Source organism: Periplaneta americana, chromosome 2 (genome assembly GCF_040183065.1).
Source record: "Periplaneta americana isolate PAMFEO1 chromosome 2, P.americana_PAMFEO1_priV1, whole genome shotgun sequence".
NCBI lineage: Eukaryota > Metazoa > Arthropoda > Insecta > Blattodea > Blattidae > Periplaneta > Periplaneta americana.
The window spans coordinates 180908761-180928713 of NC_091118.1; the positions used below are offsets into that span (position 1 = coordinate 180908761).

The 19953-nt window shown below is 35.4% G+C and overlaps 1 protein-coding gene across 5 annotated transcripts in view; it reads right to left on the bottom strand.

Moving 5' to 3' along the window:
- dac (dachshund family transcription factor) overlaps positions 1–19953 on the bottom strand; it is a 1230461-nt gene that overhangs the window by 752272 nt on the left and 458236 nt on the right. For 4 of the 5 annotated variants that reach the window (XM_069819054.1, XM_069819050.1, XM_069819053.1 and 1 more), the window contains exon 2: positions 8497–8639. In XM_069819054.1, the coding sequence (XP_069675155.1) occupies positions 8497–8639 (143 nt within the window). The remainder of the gene's footprint in view (positions 1–8496; positions 8640–19953) is intronic. The other variant, XM_069819052.1, reaches the window with a different exon arrangement.

A 19953-nucleotide genomic window follows, 5' to 3' on the forward strand; every position in this document is an offset into this window, starting at 1 on the left:
CAATTACGGAGTTTATTCAAATACCTTGAGGTGATGATGCAGAAATAATGGAGCAGTGATCAAAGAATGAAGGGAATTTCTCTCATAGAGCCATGACTGAACCTCAATAGTGGTGATAATTTGAGTTGCAGAATTAAATCAATTTCCAACACTCAGAGGAGGTGGGCTGCGAGAAAAAGAGCGTATATGAACCTATTGCCATGTAGTCTACTTACTTACTTACTTACTTACTGGCTTTTAAAGAACCCGGAGGTTCATTGCCGCCCTCATATAAGCCCGCCATTGGTCCCTATCCTGAGCAAGATTAATCCAGTCTCTATCATCATATCCCACCTCCCTCAAATTCATTTTAATATTATCTTCCCATCTACGTCTCGGCCTCCCCAAAGGTCTTTTTCCCTCCGGCCTCCCAACTAACACTCTATATGCATTTCTGGATTCGCCAATACGTGCTACATGCCCTGCTCATCTCAAACGTTCTGGATTTAATGTTCCTAATTATGTCACGTGAAGAATACAATGATTGCAGTTCTGTGTTGTGTAACTTTCTCCATTCTCCTGTAACTTCATCCCTCTTAGCCCCAAATATTTTCCTAAACACCTTATTCTCAAACACCCTTAACCTATGTTCCTTTCTCCAAGTAAGAGTCCAAGTTTCACAACCATACAGAACAACGAATAATATAACTGTTTTATAAATTCTAACTTTCAGATTTTTTGACAGCAGACTGGATGATAAAAGCTTCTTATCCCAATAATAACAGGCATTTCCCATATTTATTCTGTGTTTAATTTCCTCCCGAGTATCATTTATATTTGTTACTGTTGCTCCGAGGTATTTGAATTTTTCCACCTCTTCAAAGGATACATTTCCAATTTTTATATTTCCATTTCGTACAATATTCTCGTCACGAGACATAATCATATACTTTGTCTTTTCGGGATTTACTTCCAACCCCATCGCTTTACTTGCTTCAACTAGACTTTCCGTGTTTTCTCTAATCCTTTGTGGATTTTCCCCTAGCATATTCACGTCATCCGCATAGACAAGAAGCTGATGTAACCCATTCAACTCCAAACCCTGTCTATTATTCTGGACTTTCCTAATGGCATATTCTAGAGCGCAAAGGATAAATCTCCAATTTTTATATTTCCATTTCGTACAATATTATGGTCACGAGACATAATCATATACTTTGTCTTTTTTGGGTTTACTTCCAAACCTATCGCTTTACTTGCTTCAAGTAGAATTTCCGCGTTTTCCCTAATCGTTTGTGGATTTTCTCCTAACATATTCACGTCATCCGCATAGACAAGCAGCTGATGTAACCCGTTCAATTCCAAACCCCCTCTGCTATCCTGGACTTTCCTAATGGCATATTGTAGAGCAAAGTTAAGAAATAAAGTGTGATAGTGCATCTCCTTGCTTTAGCCCGCAGTGAATTGGAAACGCATCTGACAGAAACTGACCTATGTGGGTCTTTGCTTGCGGCATTTAGTATCAACATATTATTTCTCATATATTCCAATTAAATTATTAACAGAAAAAAATAATTAGTGTAAAAATTCTTGTTAATATAATTATTTATCTTGTATTATACAAACCTTTTGATTGGAAATCAAATATACTGATTATATTAGATAAATTATGTTATCTTCCTTAGTCAATAATCTCCCGCTTTCTTCTCTTTTTTTGTTCGTACTTCAGCTAGTAGAGACATGGAGCTGTGACGTAGCCAGTACTAGCTACAGAACGTAAGTATAGCTCGCGCAAGAGACGATTACCGAAAACCAATGGTGGTATTGCTGTCTGTTTTGACGTGTGTATGTAGGCACGCCGAGGGGGGAGAGATGCGGGCCGATGGAAGTACTGCCTCTTCCAAGAAGATGAACAAATGAGGACATCGCTGTGGAAATAAAGAACGTAGCAAGAAAAAAATTCGTAGCTAATTAAACACGCAACATATGTTTACGAATGAAATAATAATACCGTGCGATACAAGACACGTATTCACATGCAATGGAACAAACTAAAGTCGTAATGTAACTATCACAACGCAAGACTGATTCTATCGATGTCATTTCTCTTCCGACTGTACTCTTGAATATCATTCAAGTTATTTCGTGACCTTTCCTCTCGCCCCTTTTCCTTATCGCATTGTTTCATTCGCATTCCTTCCGTCTGTAATCTGTGGTTGGAAGACCTATAGTAGTCGAGGCCGTTTCGATTTCTAACGAACACCCGTTATATAGATGGAAAGTAGTAAAGAGCAAAACAAGAGAAGAGGACGGAAAAAGGCGGGGAAGTGGCAGAACAGAAATTAAGAAAATGTTGATAAACACGTGTCAGGAGAATACAATTAGAAGCAGTTTATCTAAGAGACTCTCTGGAGCGGTGTTATGCGGGGAGAGAGGAGGGGTTTAACGCGCACAAACATTTCCGTATTGAATTCGCGCAGCAGGTAGAGCCCACAGACAATAGTTATTTGCTCACACCGCGAGATGGAACTAAAGAGGCGTGAGCATTTCTTTATATCTCGATTCACACTTTGCCCTCTTTCATAAAAGCTCAGTCATCGATTTCTCGCTTCCATCAATTCTAAAACAACTCATAATCGCGTATTGAAACTAGACGCATGCGCATTAATATCTCAGGAAGTTTGTTTTTAGACTACTTCGCCGCCCTTATTTTTTTCTTTCCCCCCAGTCTACGACCCCTCTTTCTATTTCCTCCCCTCCAACACTTTCCATATCAGTTTTGTTACGGTCTTTGTCTTACAAGCTGGTATTGATTCAATTACTGCTTTGTAACTGGGTCATGTTAGGAATTCATCAGATCGCATTTTACTATTCTAAATATACGTTTCAGTTTCTTGGCATTTGCCGTATCGCTATTAGCATTGTATTTGAGGTCAAACGTTTCTCGCTTTGCGTTCTTATGTGGCGTTTATATTAACCGACTTCCACCTCAGAGTCATTTGTCACTCGTCGTAAAATTTCACGTTTTCATCGCTCTGTTCTTAGGTCTGCAACCACCCATTTCTGTCTACTTATATTCCTTACCTTTCCACCATGAAGCACACCTACCTGCAGCGGTCTTTGAGGGCTGTCCGTCCTTAAGGAGATTCAAGAATAACTTAAAAAGTTGTTATAAAATGTAAATTAAAATTAAGGTGACATTTAATTTTTTAAGGTGACATGTATTTATTTAAGGTGATATTTAATTTTTTAAGGTGACATGTATTTATTTAGCCTGACGAGTTACTCCCTTGGTTTGAATTGTAAATTATTTAAAATAGCGTGTAAGAGGGTCTTAGATTAGACATGTTTAGTTTAAATGTAGTTCTGTTTATAAGTATGCATAAGGGTGTAATTATTTTTCTCATTTGAACTGTTGTATCACTGAAGCGTGGTGAGTCAGTGAAGTTATGGTTTTACAGTGCAGTTAATAGTTCCGATCAGTGATAATTTATAGTGTCAATGAACTGTGTTCTATAGTGTCAGTGAAATGAGTTCTAAAGTGTCAGTGAAATGCGTCATATTGCCACTACAGTGAGTGAGATGAGAGTAAAGTGAAAGATTATCAGTACCTATGTGAAACTTATGTAGGGCCTGTACATATGTAGGTTGTATTGTAAAATTAGGTTCACTTATTACTTAAGTTATTTTATATATATTATTAATTGTAATTATTGTGTAAAATTCTATTGTGTATTCTTATTGTATTGTGTATTGTATAATTGTATTGTGTATCATAATTTTATTGTGTATTGTTAATATTGTGTATACCACTGCTACCGGGTGCTTGCCCAATTGCAGTGTAAATAAATACATACATAATTAGTTATTTCAACTGGTAGAGCTAGTTTTCCACACGACATCCCACGTTCAATTCCGAAACAGCCAAAGTACACCGTGGTTACAAATTATTGAACGATTTCAGAAGGCTATATTTTCACCAATACTGAACATAAATACATGATCTTATCACCATTTGAAAGAGGGAAGTTTGAAGTTTTATACTGACCCTAAATGCACTCGATGTGAGTCCCGCGTGTAATACGACAGACGTGCAAGCGGTGACGTCATTCTTGCCAAATCCTTTCAAGCATGTGTGACGTTCCAGATTGCTGTGTTAATGGGCCTCCTCAATTCGGCCAACGTCGCTGGAAGTGGAAGTATGTAAACATTTTCCTCGACGAAACCTCACAGAAAGAAATCAAACTTTGAAATCCGGTGAACGGGATGGCCATGTGCAGAAATTGCTGTCTACGTCCGTTTCGCGACCAAGCCAAGTATATGTTCAACAGGGTAGGTGATAAAGGGCATCCTTGTCGTACTCCTCTTCCTATTTGATTTCCTTCTGATATTTCTTCTCCTATCCTGACTTTGACTCGTTTCATATAAAAGTTACTGAACAGCCTTCTCTCTTTTCAATATGGCACTATAAATGGTATTTTTAATAATTGTAATATCTTCTTCTTAAACTAGACGCTATGCCCCACTTTATACCTCCGAAAATAATCACTTTTCCACAGATAATTCAGTTCAGATCCTGAGCGTCATTTAAATCAATTGTGCTAGCCACACTGTAACTGATTCATAAAAGCTCAGTTTATATACAACATAGATTTATTATACGTAGTTTAGTTCGCTTTTTAAGTGTTGCATTCGGTATTGGTACATCACTGACTTTCGAGAGATAAGAAAGTCAAGCTCGCCTAGAGGTTAGATAATCTTGAGAACAATGCAAACGATTGAAAGAATTGAATCCTGTTATGCAAATGTATACGAATGTTACCTCTGGTGTACAGTAGTGGCAAAAAAAAACCGGACCGACCCCTATAGCTGATATCAGAGCCTTTTTCACTCCAGAGCACGATAGACTGGTAACTAAGACTTTCGTGGTTCGAATCCTGCCAAGGAAGGAAACTTTTTTTTTTTGTTCCTTATTCAAATTTATTCCCAATACTTTTCGATTGCAGATATATTTTACTACTTAATTAACTTATTATTCCCAGAATATGAATTTTACCAGTAATCGAAAAGTATTGGGAATAAATTTAAATAAGGAACAAAAAAAAAGTTTCCTTCCCAGGCAGGATTCGAACCACGAAAGTCTTAGTTACCAGTGTATCGTGCTCTGGAGTGAACAAGGCTCTGAAATCAGCTACAAAGGTCGGTCCGGTTTTTTTGCCACTACTGTATAACATGCAACCTCTGAGGAGACAAAACTACGTAACGTTGTAATTGATATCATGCTAAAGCAAATCCAGGAACTTAAGTCCATAATAATATCATGGTACACAAAATAATAGTCTAAGTTAGGTAAAATATTCCGCTTAATTTTCAAAATAAAATGTTAATAGGAGTTGTAATCTAATAGTTTGACTATGTGTACAGGTTAATAATGATTACAATGACAACTGATGACATACTACTGTCCCAATGAACAGTAGCTTACTGTTTGCTATTTCCAAATTCCCTTATCACACACACCCTATACCTGTATTCATTTTAACTTTTTTTCCTCGCTAATAAAGGTCTCACACAGTCGCCGGGTCCTCTGTTAAAAGCCCCAATTTAATTTCTGCTTTTTATAAATATGACAGAAATGGAAGGGCAATCATGTGTAGCTAATCCCGGAGCGACCAGTGCTCTGATTGGTCCCACTTAATAGTTTATCGCTGTACACTATGAGCTTGATGGAAACGTCTATAATCCATTACAATAATTAAAAGGAGACTGAGAGAAAAATAATCCAGTTGCAGAAGATGGATGGCGCATAATGAGGAGGTGCGCCGCGGGTGGGGGGGGGGAGGACTCGTTACCACCGCCTTAATGATTGCATCTGAGGTCACTGGAATCGGTTACTCGGTCGGTGAGGTTTCAGAGCGTTCTGACGTATTTGAGCTGGGGACTTACTGTTTCAGTCCGTGATATTTCAGCATAAAAACGACAGGAAATATAGGCTAACTTCAGTCCTATTGAAACAGACACTTGAATGAGCTAATCTAAAGTAAACTATGAAGACACCGTTCTTTTGTTTTACAACATTAACTTCCATTCAAAAAGTGACAGGGAATTCAATGAATTCCTATAATTGCGTAAAAGTTTATGCTAATCGTGATTATTTTTATGCGCATGGTTGAGATTTTAAGGATTATTATTATTATTATTATTATTATTATTATTATTATTATTATTATTATTATTATTATTATTAATGAAGACAGTTATATACCGTAGAACTGCACGCATAGTATTCCTCACCTGACATAATTAGGAATATTAAATCCAGACGTTTGAGATGGGTAGGGCACGTAGAAGTACGGACGAATCCAGAAATACATATGAATCCTCTAGATTCAAAACCCCCTAAAGATCATTTTGTCCAGAACTGAGTTATGCCCACATACTATTTGCTAAGAATGAATTCTAATCATTTTTATAGTTTGGATTAAAAAATCCGCTAAATTTAAAGCAAAGGTTTGTTAAAAGTCACTGTTAGGTTGAAAATTCCCTCTATATGCCACCAGTTACTGTCAAAATCCTTTAATTTTTGAAAGTGGATATAGGGGATTTTGAATCTAGAGGATTCATATGAAGAGCTCAAAGGCAAAATAAGTTATATCCCAAGGAAAGTTTTCTCAGTAATGAGCAAAATGTGCCACACAGTATATTTACAGAGTATTTTATAATTCTTTTTCATCATCCAATTCCTTGTATAGTATGAAGATTTTAGAGCAAATGTTGGCCTTCAATATTCTTCCTTCATCAAATTTATTTAAATTTAAAAAGTGGATATGACTTGATTTGCACAGATCTGCGTATATAGTTTGTTTTGCACTTAATCGTGATGTGAGTAGATATTAATTTTGGACTTACTAGTACTGTAAAATATTGAACAAATAATATGGTTATGAGTTTAAATTATACATATTATTATTTTCATAATATTTTACAAAATTACTGAAAAATATATATATTTTTTCAAGATTGCCTGCTGAAATTTTTACATGAATAAAAACCTAATTTTATGATTACCAATGAAAATTATACACATAGTTGTTATCATTGCAAATTATATGCATTATTTTCCTAAAATACAAAATTGCTGAAAAATATAACATTTTTAAGACTACCTGCTGAAGGTAGAAGTAGCAGCAAGAACTCGATTTTAAAAATTGGATGTAACTTGGACTCCGGAGGGAAAAAGATCTTTGGAGAGGCCGAGACGTAGGTGGGAAGATAATATAAATATGAATTTGAGGGAGGTGCGGAAGTAAGTTTCAAAAATTAATTTGTAATGCTTTGTTGTAACATTCATTTCGTCCTTAAATATTAAAAAAAAATTAATTGAAGTTTGACATTTATATCTTGTTTCTAATAAGCAGCTGTATTCATTTGTTGACAAAACAAAACAATACACATTATCAACAACAGACATGGCCTACATCGTTTATCTATGCCCTGAGGATGAAACTCGCTCCGTAATCATGATCTCATTTATATACCCCTAGTGGTATAAAAGACAGCTACCGTAATTAGTGTATTATCCAATTGCAAAAGAAAGACCCTAACTGATAACCTGTTTTCCCCACTTTGCTAAGTGTACCTAATTCTTCAGGTGCACATTACTTGCAACAATCTTCACTTATATACCTTCTATTTGTTTAAGTTATCAAGTACGTAATGTATATTGTAAAACCTAAGCAAAATTTAGTTAAATGTTTCATCCTTAGTGAAGCAGAAAAATATTGAACTTTGATTAACAAGTTTGTCATATTTTTCAATGAATATACACAGTAGGCTATATCTATTTTTCCTCATGTTATTTGTGTCATATTCATAAATCCGTAGGTCTATTTTGTAGAACACAGGATGCAGAAAACACTGCAAAAATTCCATATAAATAGATTCAGTAGTTTCAGAGAAAACTGCACTTATGTTTTAAAAATTTCAACTTACGGAAAGCAGCATTAAAAAAAAAAAAAAAAAAAAAAAAAAAGAATATACGAATTACATGCCCCGCCAAATTTAAATAGGTCATTTAAAGGGCTTCTCTGAAGATATGCGCCCCAACAATATATAGGCCTATTGTTTTAAAGAACAAATTTTGCACTTTTTAAAACAGAAAATAAGTCATCGAATTTTTTTACCCCTAATCACTACCAGTCCCCTTAAACTTATAAAAACAAATGAAGATGGACGCGCCAACATAACAAGCATAAGGTTGCGCATTCCATTTGATCAGTGTTGTAGTAGACGTATAGGCTAACTTGAGCTAACGAATGTACTGCGTGCGGCATCGACGCTTTCCCATAAGGGGCACTGTTTTAATTTGTGTTACAATTTTTCTCAAAAGGTACGTAGAAAAATGACATCAAAATTGGCGATCCCAGAAGTTTAACCTCTTGAAAGTGAGACAAAAATCTGGGAATGAGGCAGTAATGAAATGAGAAAGTGAGATGAAATCAGTGACTGTGTACTCACCGCCGAGGTGTCCGTTCTCGTAGCCCGGGTACTCGCCGTTGTCGAGGCGGTGCTTCTTCAGCTGGTGGTGGTGTTGTGCGAGGTGGGTCGCCGCGATGGACAAGCCGACTGAGGCCCTCTTCGGAGGTCGTCCAGGCCTGGAGCTGCGGAGTAGCAGAGAGTTACTGTGGTTAGAGGAACGCGAGTTAGTAGACGGGATCGGGACCGAGGCGTGGACGGGATGGGACCGGGCGGTTGGAACATGGCTTACTTCACACCCCGAGACAAACTATTATAACATCGGATTTTAGCCTTTTTTCTAGATCTAACAGTCCCTTTTTGAGAATCAGCAAGTTACCAAAGTAGATCAAGGTAGCTTGCCTTTCTCAGAATCAGTGTGCTATCGAAACTGCCATGATGGATTCTCTTTTTAGGCATCAGTCTATTACCAAAGTAGGCTAGGATAGCTCCCTTTTTGTATATTAGTCAGTTAATCAAAACAGCCACGATGACCTCCTTTTTTCAGGATCGGTTTCTTATAAAAATTTCCACATGGTTTCCCTTTTCAGGATCAGTTTATTATCGAAATAGGCCACGATGATCAACCTCTAAGAAAGGAGTACTACGCTTCATGTTAAATAAAGAAGTAACATCTCAGTTACAAGGGACAATCAGTAAGTTTCCGGACTGCCCTGAATGTAGGCAACACACAGTACATATGAAACTGGCAAATTATCTAGAATCAGGGAAAGGCCTGGAATCTATACTAAATTCATTACTTGAAGGCAGAGAAGAAGCCTAGCCATAAGGCGTATATGGAGAGATTCCAGGAAAAATCGCAAGAGATCCTTGACATGTTTGCACAAAACCATATGTAAAAGCTCAGTTCTTAAAGACAATCTGACGCTGTTCGACAGACTAACTCAACAGGCATGGAAGCAATGATCTTCCGTAACATTCTCATGTATTTTAACGGTACTTGGTGCAGTTCGGAAATATATTGATTGCACCTTCTATATTATTTAACTTCACTGGAAGTTTGATGTGTTCCACTTCAACATACATATATATGTAACGTCCTTCACAACAAAAATGGAGTTACGATAGCAACGTTCTAGCCCTTCATATGTTTTTTTTTACATTGATCATAAACATTCTCTCAATTTTTACAACTGATCCTGAATAAAAGCTAAAGATAGCTCGTAATAATTGTACGTGGTCCAGAAAGTATAAATATATTATTTTAATTTGAGCATTCCTCGACAATCAATTGAATTTATCTAAGAAGACATTAACTATATAGCTGAAGCTAAAAATATATTAAACATTCGATAACCTATTTGCCATAAATAATTAATAATGGAAAAAGCTAGACCAAACGTTTTACTAGATATGTTTTTACTCATCAAATATGAGAAACATAATTGTTAACATTGTTAAATATAAAGTGGAGGTGATAATGAGAACCACAACGCATGTGCAACAGCATGACTTCATGATATTAAAAAATGTAAGTTATACTGAAAACCTTAAAAATTTCCGTCTCCGCCGGTCTCCCCATGAGAAATGTAAGGAGGAATTCTGGAAATATGACGAGGAGAAACTGTGAGAAGGATGGCATACATAAAGGTAAGGTGGGATGGGATGGATTAGTAAATACAATACATCTTATACTAAGGTAACACCAAGGTACATAGCACATATCATTTCGATACAGTTTCTCTCATTTAAAATCTAACAATTTTATCCCATGCAATAAATTAATTGCCACACAAAGCACTAATATACCAGAAACGATTATTCTTACTAAACCAGATGTCCTGACTTCCAACAATTAAATAGAGGTTTTATGAAATGGAATACATTTCAAAGTTGTTAGAGTATTTACCCTTTATTGATAACAAAAGATGTTCAGGAAGTTGTAAACGAAAGAAAGTAAAGCGTGAACTTGATAATAAGAAGGTAGGCAGAGGAGAGCGAATATAAAAAGGAAGAAAAGTAGGAAGAAAAAGGAAGGAATAAATAAAGAAAACACAAGCAGAAAAGTTATATCATAAAAGAAAAATAAATGTAATAACAAAGAAAACAAGGAAGAGGCCAAGAGAAAGAGGAAATTAGAATAAGAAAACAAAGAAAAATAAGGAGGAAAATACAAAGAAAACTGTTCCTTATTTTTATTGTGTAATCATGTATATCGTATTTATTTATCACTTAACGCCAATATGTATCCCACTGTGTTGTTTTTTTATTATTAATCTTTTTTTTTGTGTACATGTTATTCAATTGTCTGTTTCTGGTTTAACTATGTGAATCTTACTTAATTGTAATCTAATACTAATATGTATACTAATGTGTTTATTTTTATTTTTACTGTGTGCATTTTTTATTGAATTATCGGCTTCTGTTTTTATGTGATTCGTATTTGATTCTAACAACATTAATATGTATTTCACTATGTTTATTTTTATTTTATGAGGTAAATTTTTATGTAACTATCTCTTTTGATCTCATTATGTACCTAAATTGTATTAGTATGTAATTACTTAATTCTGATCCAGTTTTATGTTCAACTATGTAAGCAAGTTTTAATCCTGGTTGAGTGTAAGAGAAGGCCTTACGGCCTTAACTCTGCCAGGTTAAATAAAGCCATTATTATTATTATTATTATTATTATTATTATTATTATTATTATTATTATTATTATTATTATTATTATTATAACAAACTAAAAAAAGATAAAAGCAAAATATGAAAATAATAATAATAATGAATTTCAGAAAGAAAACGAAGAAATAGAGAAAGAAATAAAATAATGTACTTTAGAATTACGAGTATTAGACTAGGTTTTAAATCAAATACATATGTCTTTATTCCCGCATTTATTAATCGTCCTCATTTTTCTATGAAAAATAATATATATGGTAAGTTGAATATTTCGTTAAGTTTCTACATTTACTGTACATATTCCTAACATGAAGGGAATAGCATTGCTCTTATCTCTTGCGTGACGTAGCGCACTTGGATGACGTCACCGTATTAACAGAAAGTGTGACCAGACTTATCGAATGTCAAGCGTATAATCGATAGACGTAAAAAAATAAAGACGAAAAATATCAAATTAAGACAGCTAGTGAAGGAAGAAGGATGGAAGAAAGGAAGCCTTAATTAATGTGGATTAATAGGCCGTGAAAAAATGCTGTTTCTTGTAGAATAAATATGTGAGGCTGCACGGTTATCGGATACCGAGCGCTTGCACGTGGTCGTAGTGATCATGTTAAATCAATGGGGTTCGACTTAGTCATCCTGCAGTGCAGCCCGCCCGCCGATCTCATTCCGGACGCCATAACTCGGTTTGAGTTAATCTTCGCCAAATACAAAACAGAGGGGGGAATGAATGGCATAAACGGCGAGCGACCATTTCTTATATTAGAGCCATAAAGAAGGAGATGGGCGACAGCGACTCGAGAGGGAATAAAACGGTGACCAGCGCCAGCAGAGCAGGGGTGCCACAACACAACGCAAGAAAGACTGAGCACACAGACGAAACAAGTAACAAAGAAGACACGAAGCAAGGTATAGAAGAAAGGAGGAATAATAAATAACGAACTAGAGAAAAGAAATAAGAGCGGGTCAAACTAAGAAAATGGAAGCAATAACAGGGAAAAGAAAGAAAATTAAGGAAGAAGGGAATAAAGACAGAAAACAAGCATAATAAAAACACAAAATAATAGGCTATAATGAGGGTTTAAGAAAGAAAAGGAGGAAAGGGGAGCAAGGAAATAAATAAAAGTAAAAAATTATCAAATGCAAATGGAGGAAACAAAACAAAAGAAAAACGAAGAAAATGAAATACAGCGGTAAGGGAAGAAAGTTACCATAGAAACAGTGATAATATTGAAATATAATTATTAACTTTCGTTAAACGACAACATTTTATCGTTTTTCTTTTTTGTTGCTACGCCATCCGATAGTGTTATTTTTTTCTAATTACGTCATCACGAACGTTAAGGCTTGGAGTTCGCTAATTTTCATGTTTACGTTTTAGTAAATTAAAATAATAATCTGACAGGAAGCTTTTCTGTTCACGTCGCGTTTGAGTTGCATTGTGAATAGCCCTTTAGCACTATGAAGACTGGATATGGTGATATACCGAGAAAGAGTGCGGGGGTAGTTTCGACACCTTATTTTATATTGCCTTAATATGCACGGAAAAATGATTTGGTTGTATAATATGTAATGCAATGCATTAGCAATATATTTTTGAGCATCGTAATGATAGCTCTTCACAACAGAAGTAGGCTACAGTCTGTATAAAAATGCAATAGGTAACACAAAACAGTAAGATTCTAAATATTGTAGTGTTATGGATTAAAGTTATTGTCTTTGTTAGTAAGTAATATTTTCGTTAATAATAATAATAATAATAATAATAATAATAATAATAATAATAGATTGATAGTTCTATTTCCTGTTATTGCGTCACAATACGCCGTCTTCAAAGCGGTTACTTTTGGATGGTATCGGCGGTGTGTTTACGAATGTGCCGCTACTCTTAGATTCTTAAACACAGTCATTTTCTCATTTTATGTATTTTAACTATGAAAGCATAGTATTGAGTCCAAAATTAGTCACTAATTGAATAATATTAGGCTACACTTCATTACTGATAATTACATCTCAAGTTTGATTAGTGCAATATATATATATACTTACTTACTGGCTTTTAAGGAACCCGGAGTTCCATTGCCGCCCTCACATAAGCCCGCCATTGGTCCCTATCCTGAGCAAGATTAATCCATTCTCTATCATCATATCCCACCTCCCTCAAATCCATTCTAATATTATCTTTCCATCTACGTCTCGGCCTCCCTAAAGGTCTTTTTCCCTCCGGCCTCCCAACTAACACTCTATATGCATATATATAGTCGGCGATGTATGCAAGGGAGGGGGAAGAAACTGACCCCATTATCTTCTGGCTTAGTTACCTCATGAGTGATGCCTTATTGGTGTCACTTGTGAGGTTCAGACCAGTCTTCGGGCTATATATACATACTGATAATATCGACGGATAGGCCTATCAATTTTTCAGTACGTTATTTTACGACGCTTTATCAACATCTTAGCGTCTGAACGAGATGAAGTTGATAATGCCGGTGAAATGAGTCCGTGGTCCAGCTCCGAAAGTTACCCAGCATTTGTTCATATTGGGTTGAGGGAAAACTGTGGAAAAAACCTCTACCAGGCAATTTGCACCGATGAGGAATCGAACACGGACCACCTGGTTTCGCGGCCAAACGCGCTAACCGTTACTCCACAGGTGTGGACGCCTATCAATTTCTAGGTATTCTTTTTTAATATCTCCATTTCTATAAAAGTTTCAACGTCCAGATTTCAGGTGAAAATTATCTTGGTAAAATTGAGAAATGTCAAAGAACCACAACTGGATATGACATATAGCACAGGAGTAATGCGCTCATAAATATGGAATGGAAGGTTAAAATACCCCTCCGTCTTTCTACTGTTAGTGTGAAGTATAACATATCGTATTTTGTGTACTGCGCCTTACGAGTTTCAGACAGTTACATCCGACCAGTTGCGACTTGTTTTTACTCACACTGAGTATTCGCTGAATGAGACACAGCCGTGTTTGGACACCCCTAAATGTCGGCAGAGCACTCCTGGATAAAAAGGAGGAGCAGCGAGGAAGATGTCATCCTGGAAGAGCTCCAATCCCAAACGAAGAAGTCGTAACCGGAGTCTGCTCCACAAACCGACACGGCTAAACGACTAAATATGACGCATGTCCTCCCAGGTTATGATCAATCTACTTCACACGTACTAAATGGAACCGACCGACCGACTGCTTGTCGGAGTCGTGACTCAGGCCAGGCAGTAATGGAGGAGTCACGCCGAACGACATTACAACAAACTTTCGTGTAATGGGAGGAGGAGGGTACGACCGTTGCGAAGACACTGAATACATGAGCACAAATCTATGTCGGATTCTGACCGGAAAGTGGAAAGCAGCTCTTCTGCACCTTCAATTACTTTTCCTTATTATATCATTTTATTCTTCTTCCCTTTATTATTCTACTATCCTTCCCTCTTTTCCTTTTCATCTTCCTCCTCCTTTACCATTGCATATAAGAAACACGTCATATTTTACTTTCCGAAGGATGGTGAGGAGGACATTGATGGCAAATCCAATCTACAGTGTCAATGATTTTAGCAATATTACGTTTTAGATACAATTTGTTTTAACCTCATGTAATTGACAAATCTGTACATTTAAACCTGATTTTATAGTATTTCTTTTAAAACTTTTAACCTGTTTTTGTGATTATCTGGTGATTGTATATTTACTTTTTATTTTATTTTTGCATTTATTCATATTGTAGTAGCCATGCATATATATATATATATATATATATATATATATATATATATATATATATATATACTCTGACGTTGTCTATGGCTGTAAATCGCTGAATGACATTAAATTCATCTATCTATCTATCTATCTATCTATCTATCTATCTATCTATCTATCTATCTATCTATCTATCTATCTATCTATCTATCTATCTATCTATCTATCTATCTATCTATCTATCTATCTATCTACCTACCTACCTACCTACCTACCTACCTACCTACCTACCTACCTACCTACCTACCTATCTATCTATCTATCTATCTATCTATCTATCTATCTATCTATCTATCTATCTATCTATCTATCTATCTATCTATCTATCTATCTATCTATCTTCTTCGGCTTCCTCTTTACTTCTTTCGTCATTATTTTTCTTCTTAGGCTATCACTTTCCTTTTCGACTCCTTCACCACCTGCTATTTTTTCTCCTTATTCTCTTATTTATTTCCTTCCTTCTCTTCTTCATATTTCCTTAATTTATTTTCTTAATCAATTTCTTCCTGTTTCCTCTCTTCTCTCCTCTTCATATTCCTTTCTCTCTTCCATTCTCTTTCCCCTCTTCTTCATTTTCACTTCACTTATTTTCTTCATCAATTTCTTCCTTTTTTCTCTCTTATACTCTCTTCATATTCTTTTCTCTCTTCCATTCTCTTTCCCCTCTTCCTCATTTTCACTTCATTTATTTTCATCAATTTCTTCCTTTTTCCTCTCATACTCTTTTCATATTCTTTTCTCTCTTCCATTCTCTTTCCCCTCTTCTTCATTTTCTCTCCATTTATTTTCTTCATCAATTTCTTCCTCTTTCCTCTCTTCTCCCGTCTTCATATTCCTTTCTCTCTTCCTTTCTCTTTCCTCTATTATTCTTACTTTCTTCCATCTCATTATGTCTTCTCTTTTTCTTCACCTTCTTTCTCCTTTCTCCTTCTGTCTACATACAAAACGGAAATAAGATACTGTCGTACTCAGACAAGTTCACCTGTAGAACGAATGTAAACTTGAGTTGGATACAATAACAACGTTCGTTAATATATAAAAAACCGCTTTCGAGGAAAAATAACATAGATAATTTAAAATTTATTGCCAGAAACAATTTTTTTTAATTTGATAATAATTAAGCTTATGTTACGGGGTTGTACAAGGCGAAACGTAAGTAAATTCATTAATTTCAGTCCAGAGTGTTATTCTTTGAGATATTTCAAACAAAAAAGTTAAAATACAATTTTGCTCATTTTTGCTTCCTTTTCGAGACAAAAATCGTTTTACATGAAATATTTCATAGCGTGCTTTGGGAAAGTCATTGGTTTAGTTCCCAATATGTTCAGTCAATTTAAGAGAGCAGTGTATTATGATATTGAAAGATTCAAAGAGTTTTAGTTTTGTCCTTTAAATGTGTAGAAATTTGATCCGAATAAATGTAACACTTTAAAATTATTTTTCAGAATGAAAACTTACATTTAAAAGACAAACCTGAAATTCTTTCAGTAATTTATCTGTAGTAATGTCACGAGAGGTCTGAGATTTATCTGGGAAATCTCAGACCTCGAGTGACATTTATTAGGACTATTTCGTGAATAAAATAAAAATTTAAATAATATATCCCTAAAATTCGATCACAAAATGTTAATAATTGTATATTAACGAATAATTTAACCTATTCAGACATTGTGAAGTTGAAATACTCGTAGATGAATATCGATTATTGCAATAAAGAAATTCGATGTTATTATTCAGTAATGCCAATTGCGAAAAGCGAAATACAGGTTTAACATTGTTGTTTACATGTACTGCACTTTTCTCTTATTGTTATAACAAATACATTTTCATTATCTGTTGAAATCATAATTTAATTTAACAGTAACAGTGGGGACAGCTATATACCAATGCTTAGGTATTCACAGCGAGACATGTTGCTGCACAGTGAAGCCATCTCTGTATAGATAAGCCTAATTAAAACACGAATTTTATTACGCCATACGAAAAGCAGTTTGATCAAAGACATTATTACTGTGCAAGGTCTTTGAGTTTGATATGCGATGATGTTACATAAATTTGAACGTCTATTAATAGTTTAATTTCAATACAAATGTTATAGGCTACAATTTTATAGGTTACGTTAGGCCTACCTGTGAAAGCAGGACCAATGTCAGCTGTGCCTTGTTTCGACCGTTACTTACAATGAGTGCTACACGAAAGCATTTTTTATAGCTCGACAAACGCATTCTCGCTGTAGTGTGTAACGGAACTAAAGCTGCATCTACACAGTTCAATATTCCAATCGCGTATGCGTGCAATCTGGGAAGAATAGAATCAAGTTTAAAAGGTACGTTCAATTAAGATGCATAAAGATTTTGTGCCTACATGGTGCACCGTTTTGAACGTGGTCTTCACTGCGTAAATATATTAATTAATATTAAATATCAATCTTGCATTCATTGCTTTAAAGTTGAAAGAAAAGTTTAACCGTGTAGCTACATCTTAATGTATTCATGATCATCAATTTACGGGGAAACAGTTGGCGACAACGACTAAACAAAAGAACGACCATGCGATAAATTGATAGCGATAAATCTAGCTGCAGAAATTATCGCAAAGTCTGACTGTGATTGGTTGGAATTCAAAATTTCATTATACTTCATTGGTCGAAAATTGAATGACGTCATATAAACGAAATAGTCATCATAATACACTGATCTCTTGGATTGATAAAGCATATTGGGAATTAATTCAATAGCTTTCCCGAAACACGCTAGGAATTATGTAATATAAAACTATTTTTGTCTCGAAAAGGAAGCAAAAACGAGCAAACTTTTAAAATTATTAAACTTTTATGTTTCCAATGTATAAAAAAATTAACCTTCTAAAATTAATGGCATTACTTACGATTCATCTTGTGCAGATAGCAGAAATAAGGTACTGTCATACTTAGAAAAGTCTACCTCTAGAACGAATGTAAGACTTGGGAGGGTACAATAACAGCATTCGTTAATGTAAAAAAATCGCTTTCGAGAAAAAAACTAGATAAAAAATTCAAAATTGTCAGCAAAAAAATAAAAAAAAATTGGTGATAATTAATCTTATGTTAACAAGTTATTATAAATTTTATTTTAGTAGGTTATTTTACGGCACTTTATCGACATCTTAGGTTAGGCCTATTTAGTTCTGAATGAGACGAAGGTGATAATGTCGGTGAAATGAGTCCGGGGTCCAGCACCGAGAGTTACCCAGCATTTGCTCATATCGGATTGAGGGAAAACACCGGAAAAAATCTCAAGCAGGTAACTTGTCCCAACCGGGAATCGAAACCGGGCCACCTGGTTTCGCGACCAGACGCGTTAACCGTCATTCCACAGACGTAGATATTTATATATAAATAATATTATAGGTTCTATAATGCAAAATATTTAAGAACAGCTATTTATGCAATAACAGCGTTAATAGGCCAACGCTCTTATTGCACCCAGCTCTTCAATTAATAAATAACCGGCAAGGAAGGTGGCAGGAATTCCAGCCGCATTCTTTACTGACGTCACCTCTCCGGCTCTTATCAATACAACTCAACTGGAAAAAGTCTACACAAAATCTCTTTGATCCACAGATTTCTTCGAGTAACGAAACTCATTGATGTATATATATTAAGAGCACAAACTGAAAATCTGTAACAGGCTGAGGCCAGCTGTCAGGTACTTTGCTTTGGAACCTAACCAAAGAATCACAGATCGAAATTTCTCAGTCGGGAATGGAAGTCCATGTCAGTATTGAACCACCGCTGACGTCAGCATTGTTCATAAACGGTGATAATTTCCGGGCTGAAATATCTTATATCTCGCCTTCTTCATTAGATCCAGTTGTAAGACTGTCTGTAGATGGAAAGGGAGAAAAAATGTTTATCACCTGTAGGTCGATGTGGGAGGAACACCCTCGCCATTTCTATTTGACACTAATGGTTTCCCACTATTTTGTGGCAACGGCTCTTTACGTCACGCTATTCTGGGAGGGGTAAAAAGAAGGAAGGAAGGGATGTAATCCCCCCAATGCATCTTCCGTCCCCCTCCACCATTCCACCGACTAGGCGATTGTCTTCATTTCGCTGTTCCGCACCCTGACACGTAACACCCCCTGACCATAACACCTTCAAGTGCGCCGTAAATAAGGCACACAGCCAATAACTGAAAGTTCTTTGCAGGGAACACTGATTCCTGTTATGTACTGGGATTTATTTGCACTGTTTGTATTGATATTGGTCTGCAGATAAAGTACTATTCGCTTTTCCTAATAATATCGTTGTCGCCAAGGTGACAGATATAAAGTGAACAATGGAAGATCAATTTTAAATTCTGTTATTAATTAGCCGTACCTGTACGCTCCGCTGCACTTGTTAGTAATAGATATAAAGTAATTACATAATTAAAATAGGGCATTTGGTCCAGGAAGCATTCGTATTTGATAGAAGGATAAATAGTTTAATATGTTACATAATTTAAATTGTATTTAAGTAACTAATTGTGATCATTTTGGTCCAGAGACCACTCATTTGGTGCAATGATAATTCCTTTAACATGTTTCTTTATTATTATTACATGCAAATAATTAAAATATGATCATTTGGTGTATGATTCAACCAGTATTATGTTTAACAAAAATGGAAAGCCCCTCGTGGTAAATCAAGGCCTAAGACAGGGATGTGGGTTATCACCCTTGCTGTTTGATTTATACATCAATAAAATACTACAAGACTGGCAAATAACGAGTCCGAATTGCATAAATTTTGGGCAATAATAATTACATAACTACAGTTTTGTTTGCAGATGACCAGGTCCTAATAGCAAACTCTGAAGACAGCCTACAGACAAATGTTACTACATTAAATAGAATATTAGAGATGTATAATATGAAAATTTCTACTAGGAAGACAAAATCAATGGCCATGCATGGAAAGAATCAACGAGGAGTTAAAATATTGATGGACTTAGAAATAATAGAACAGGTTCATGCATTTAAGTATCTTGGCTGTACTATTTCAGCATTTACATTTAATGCTG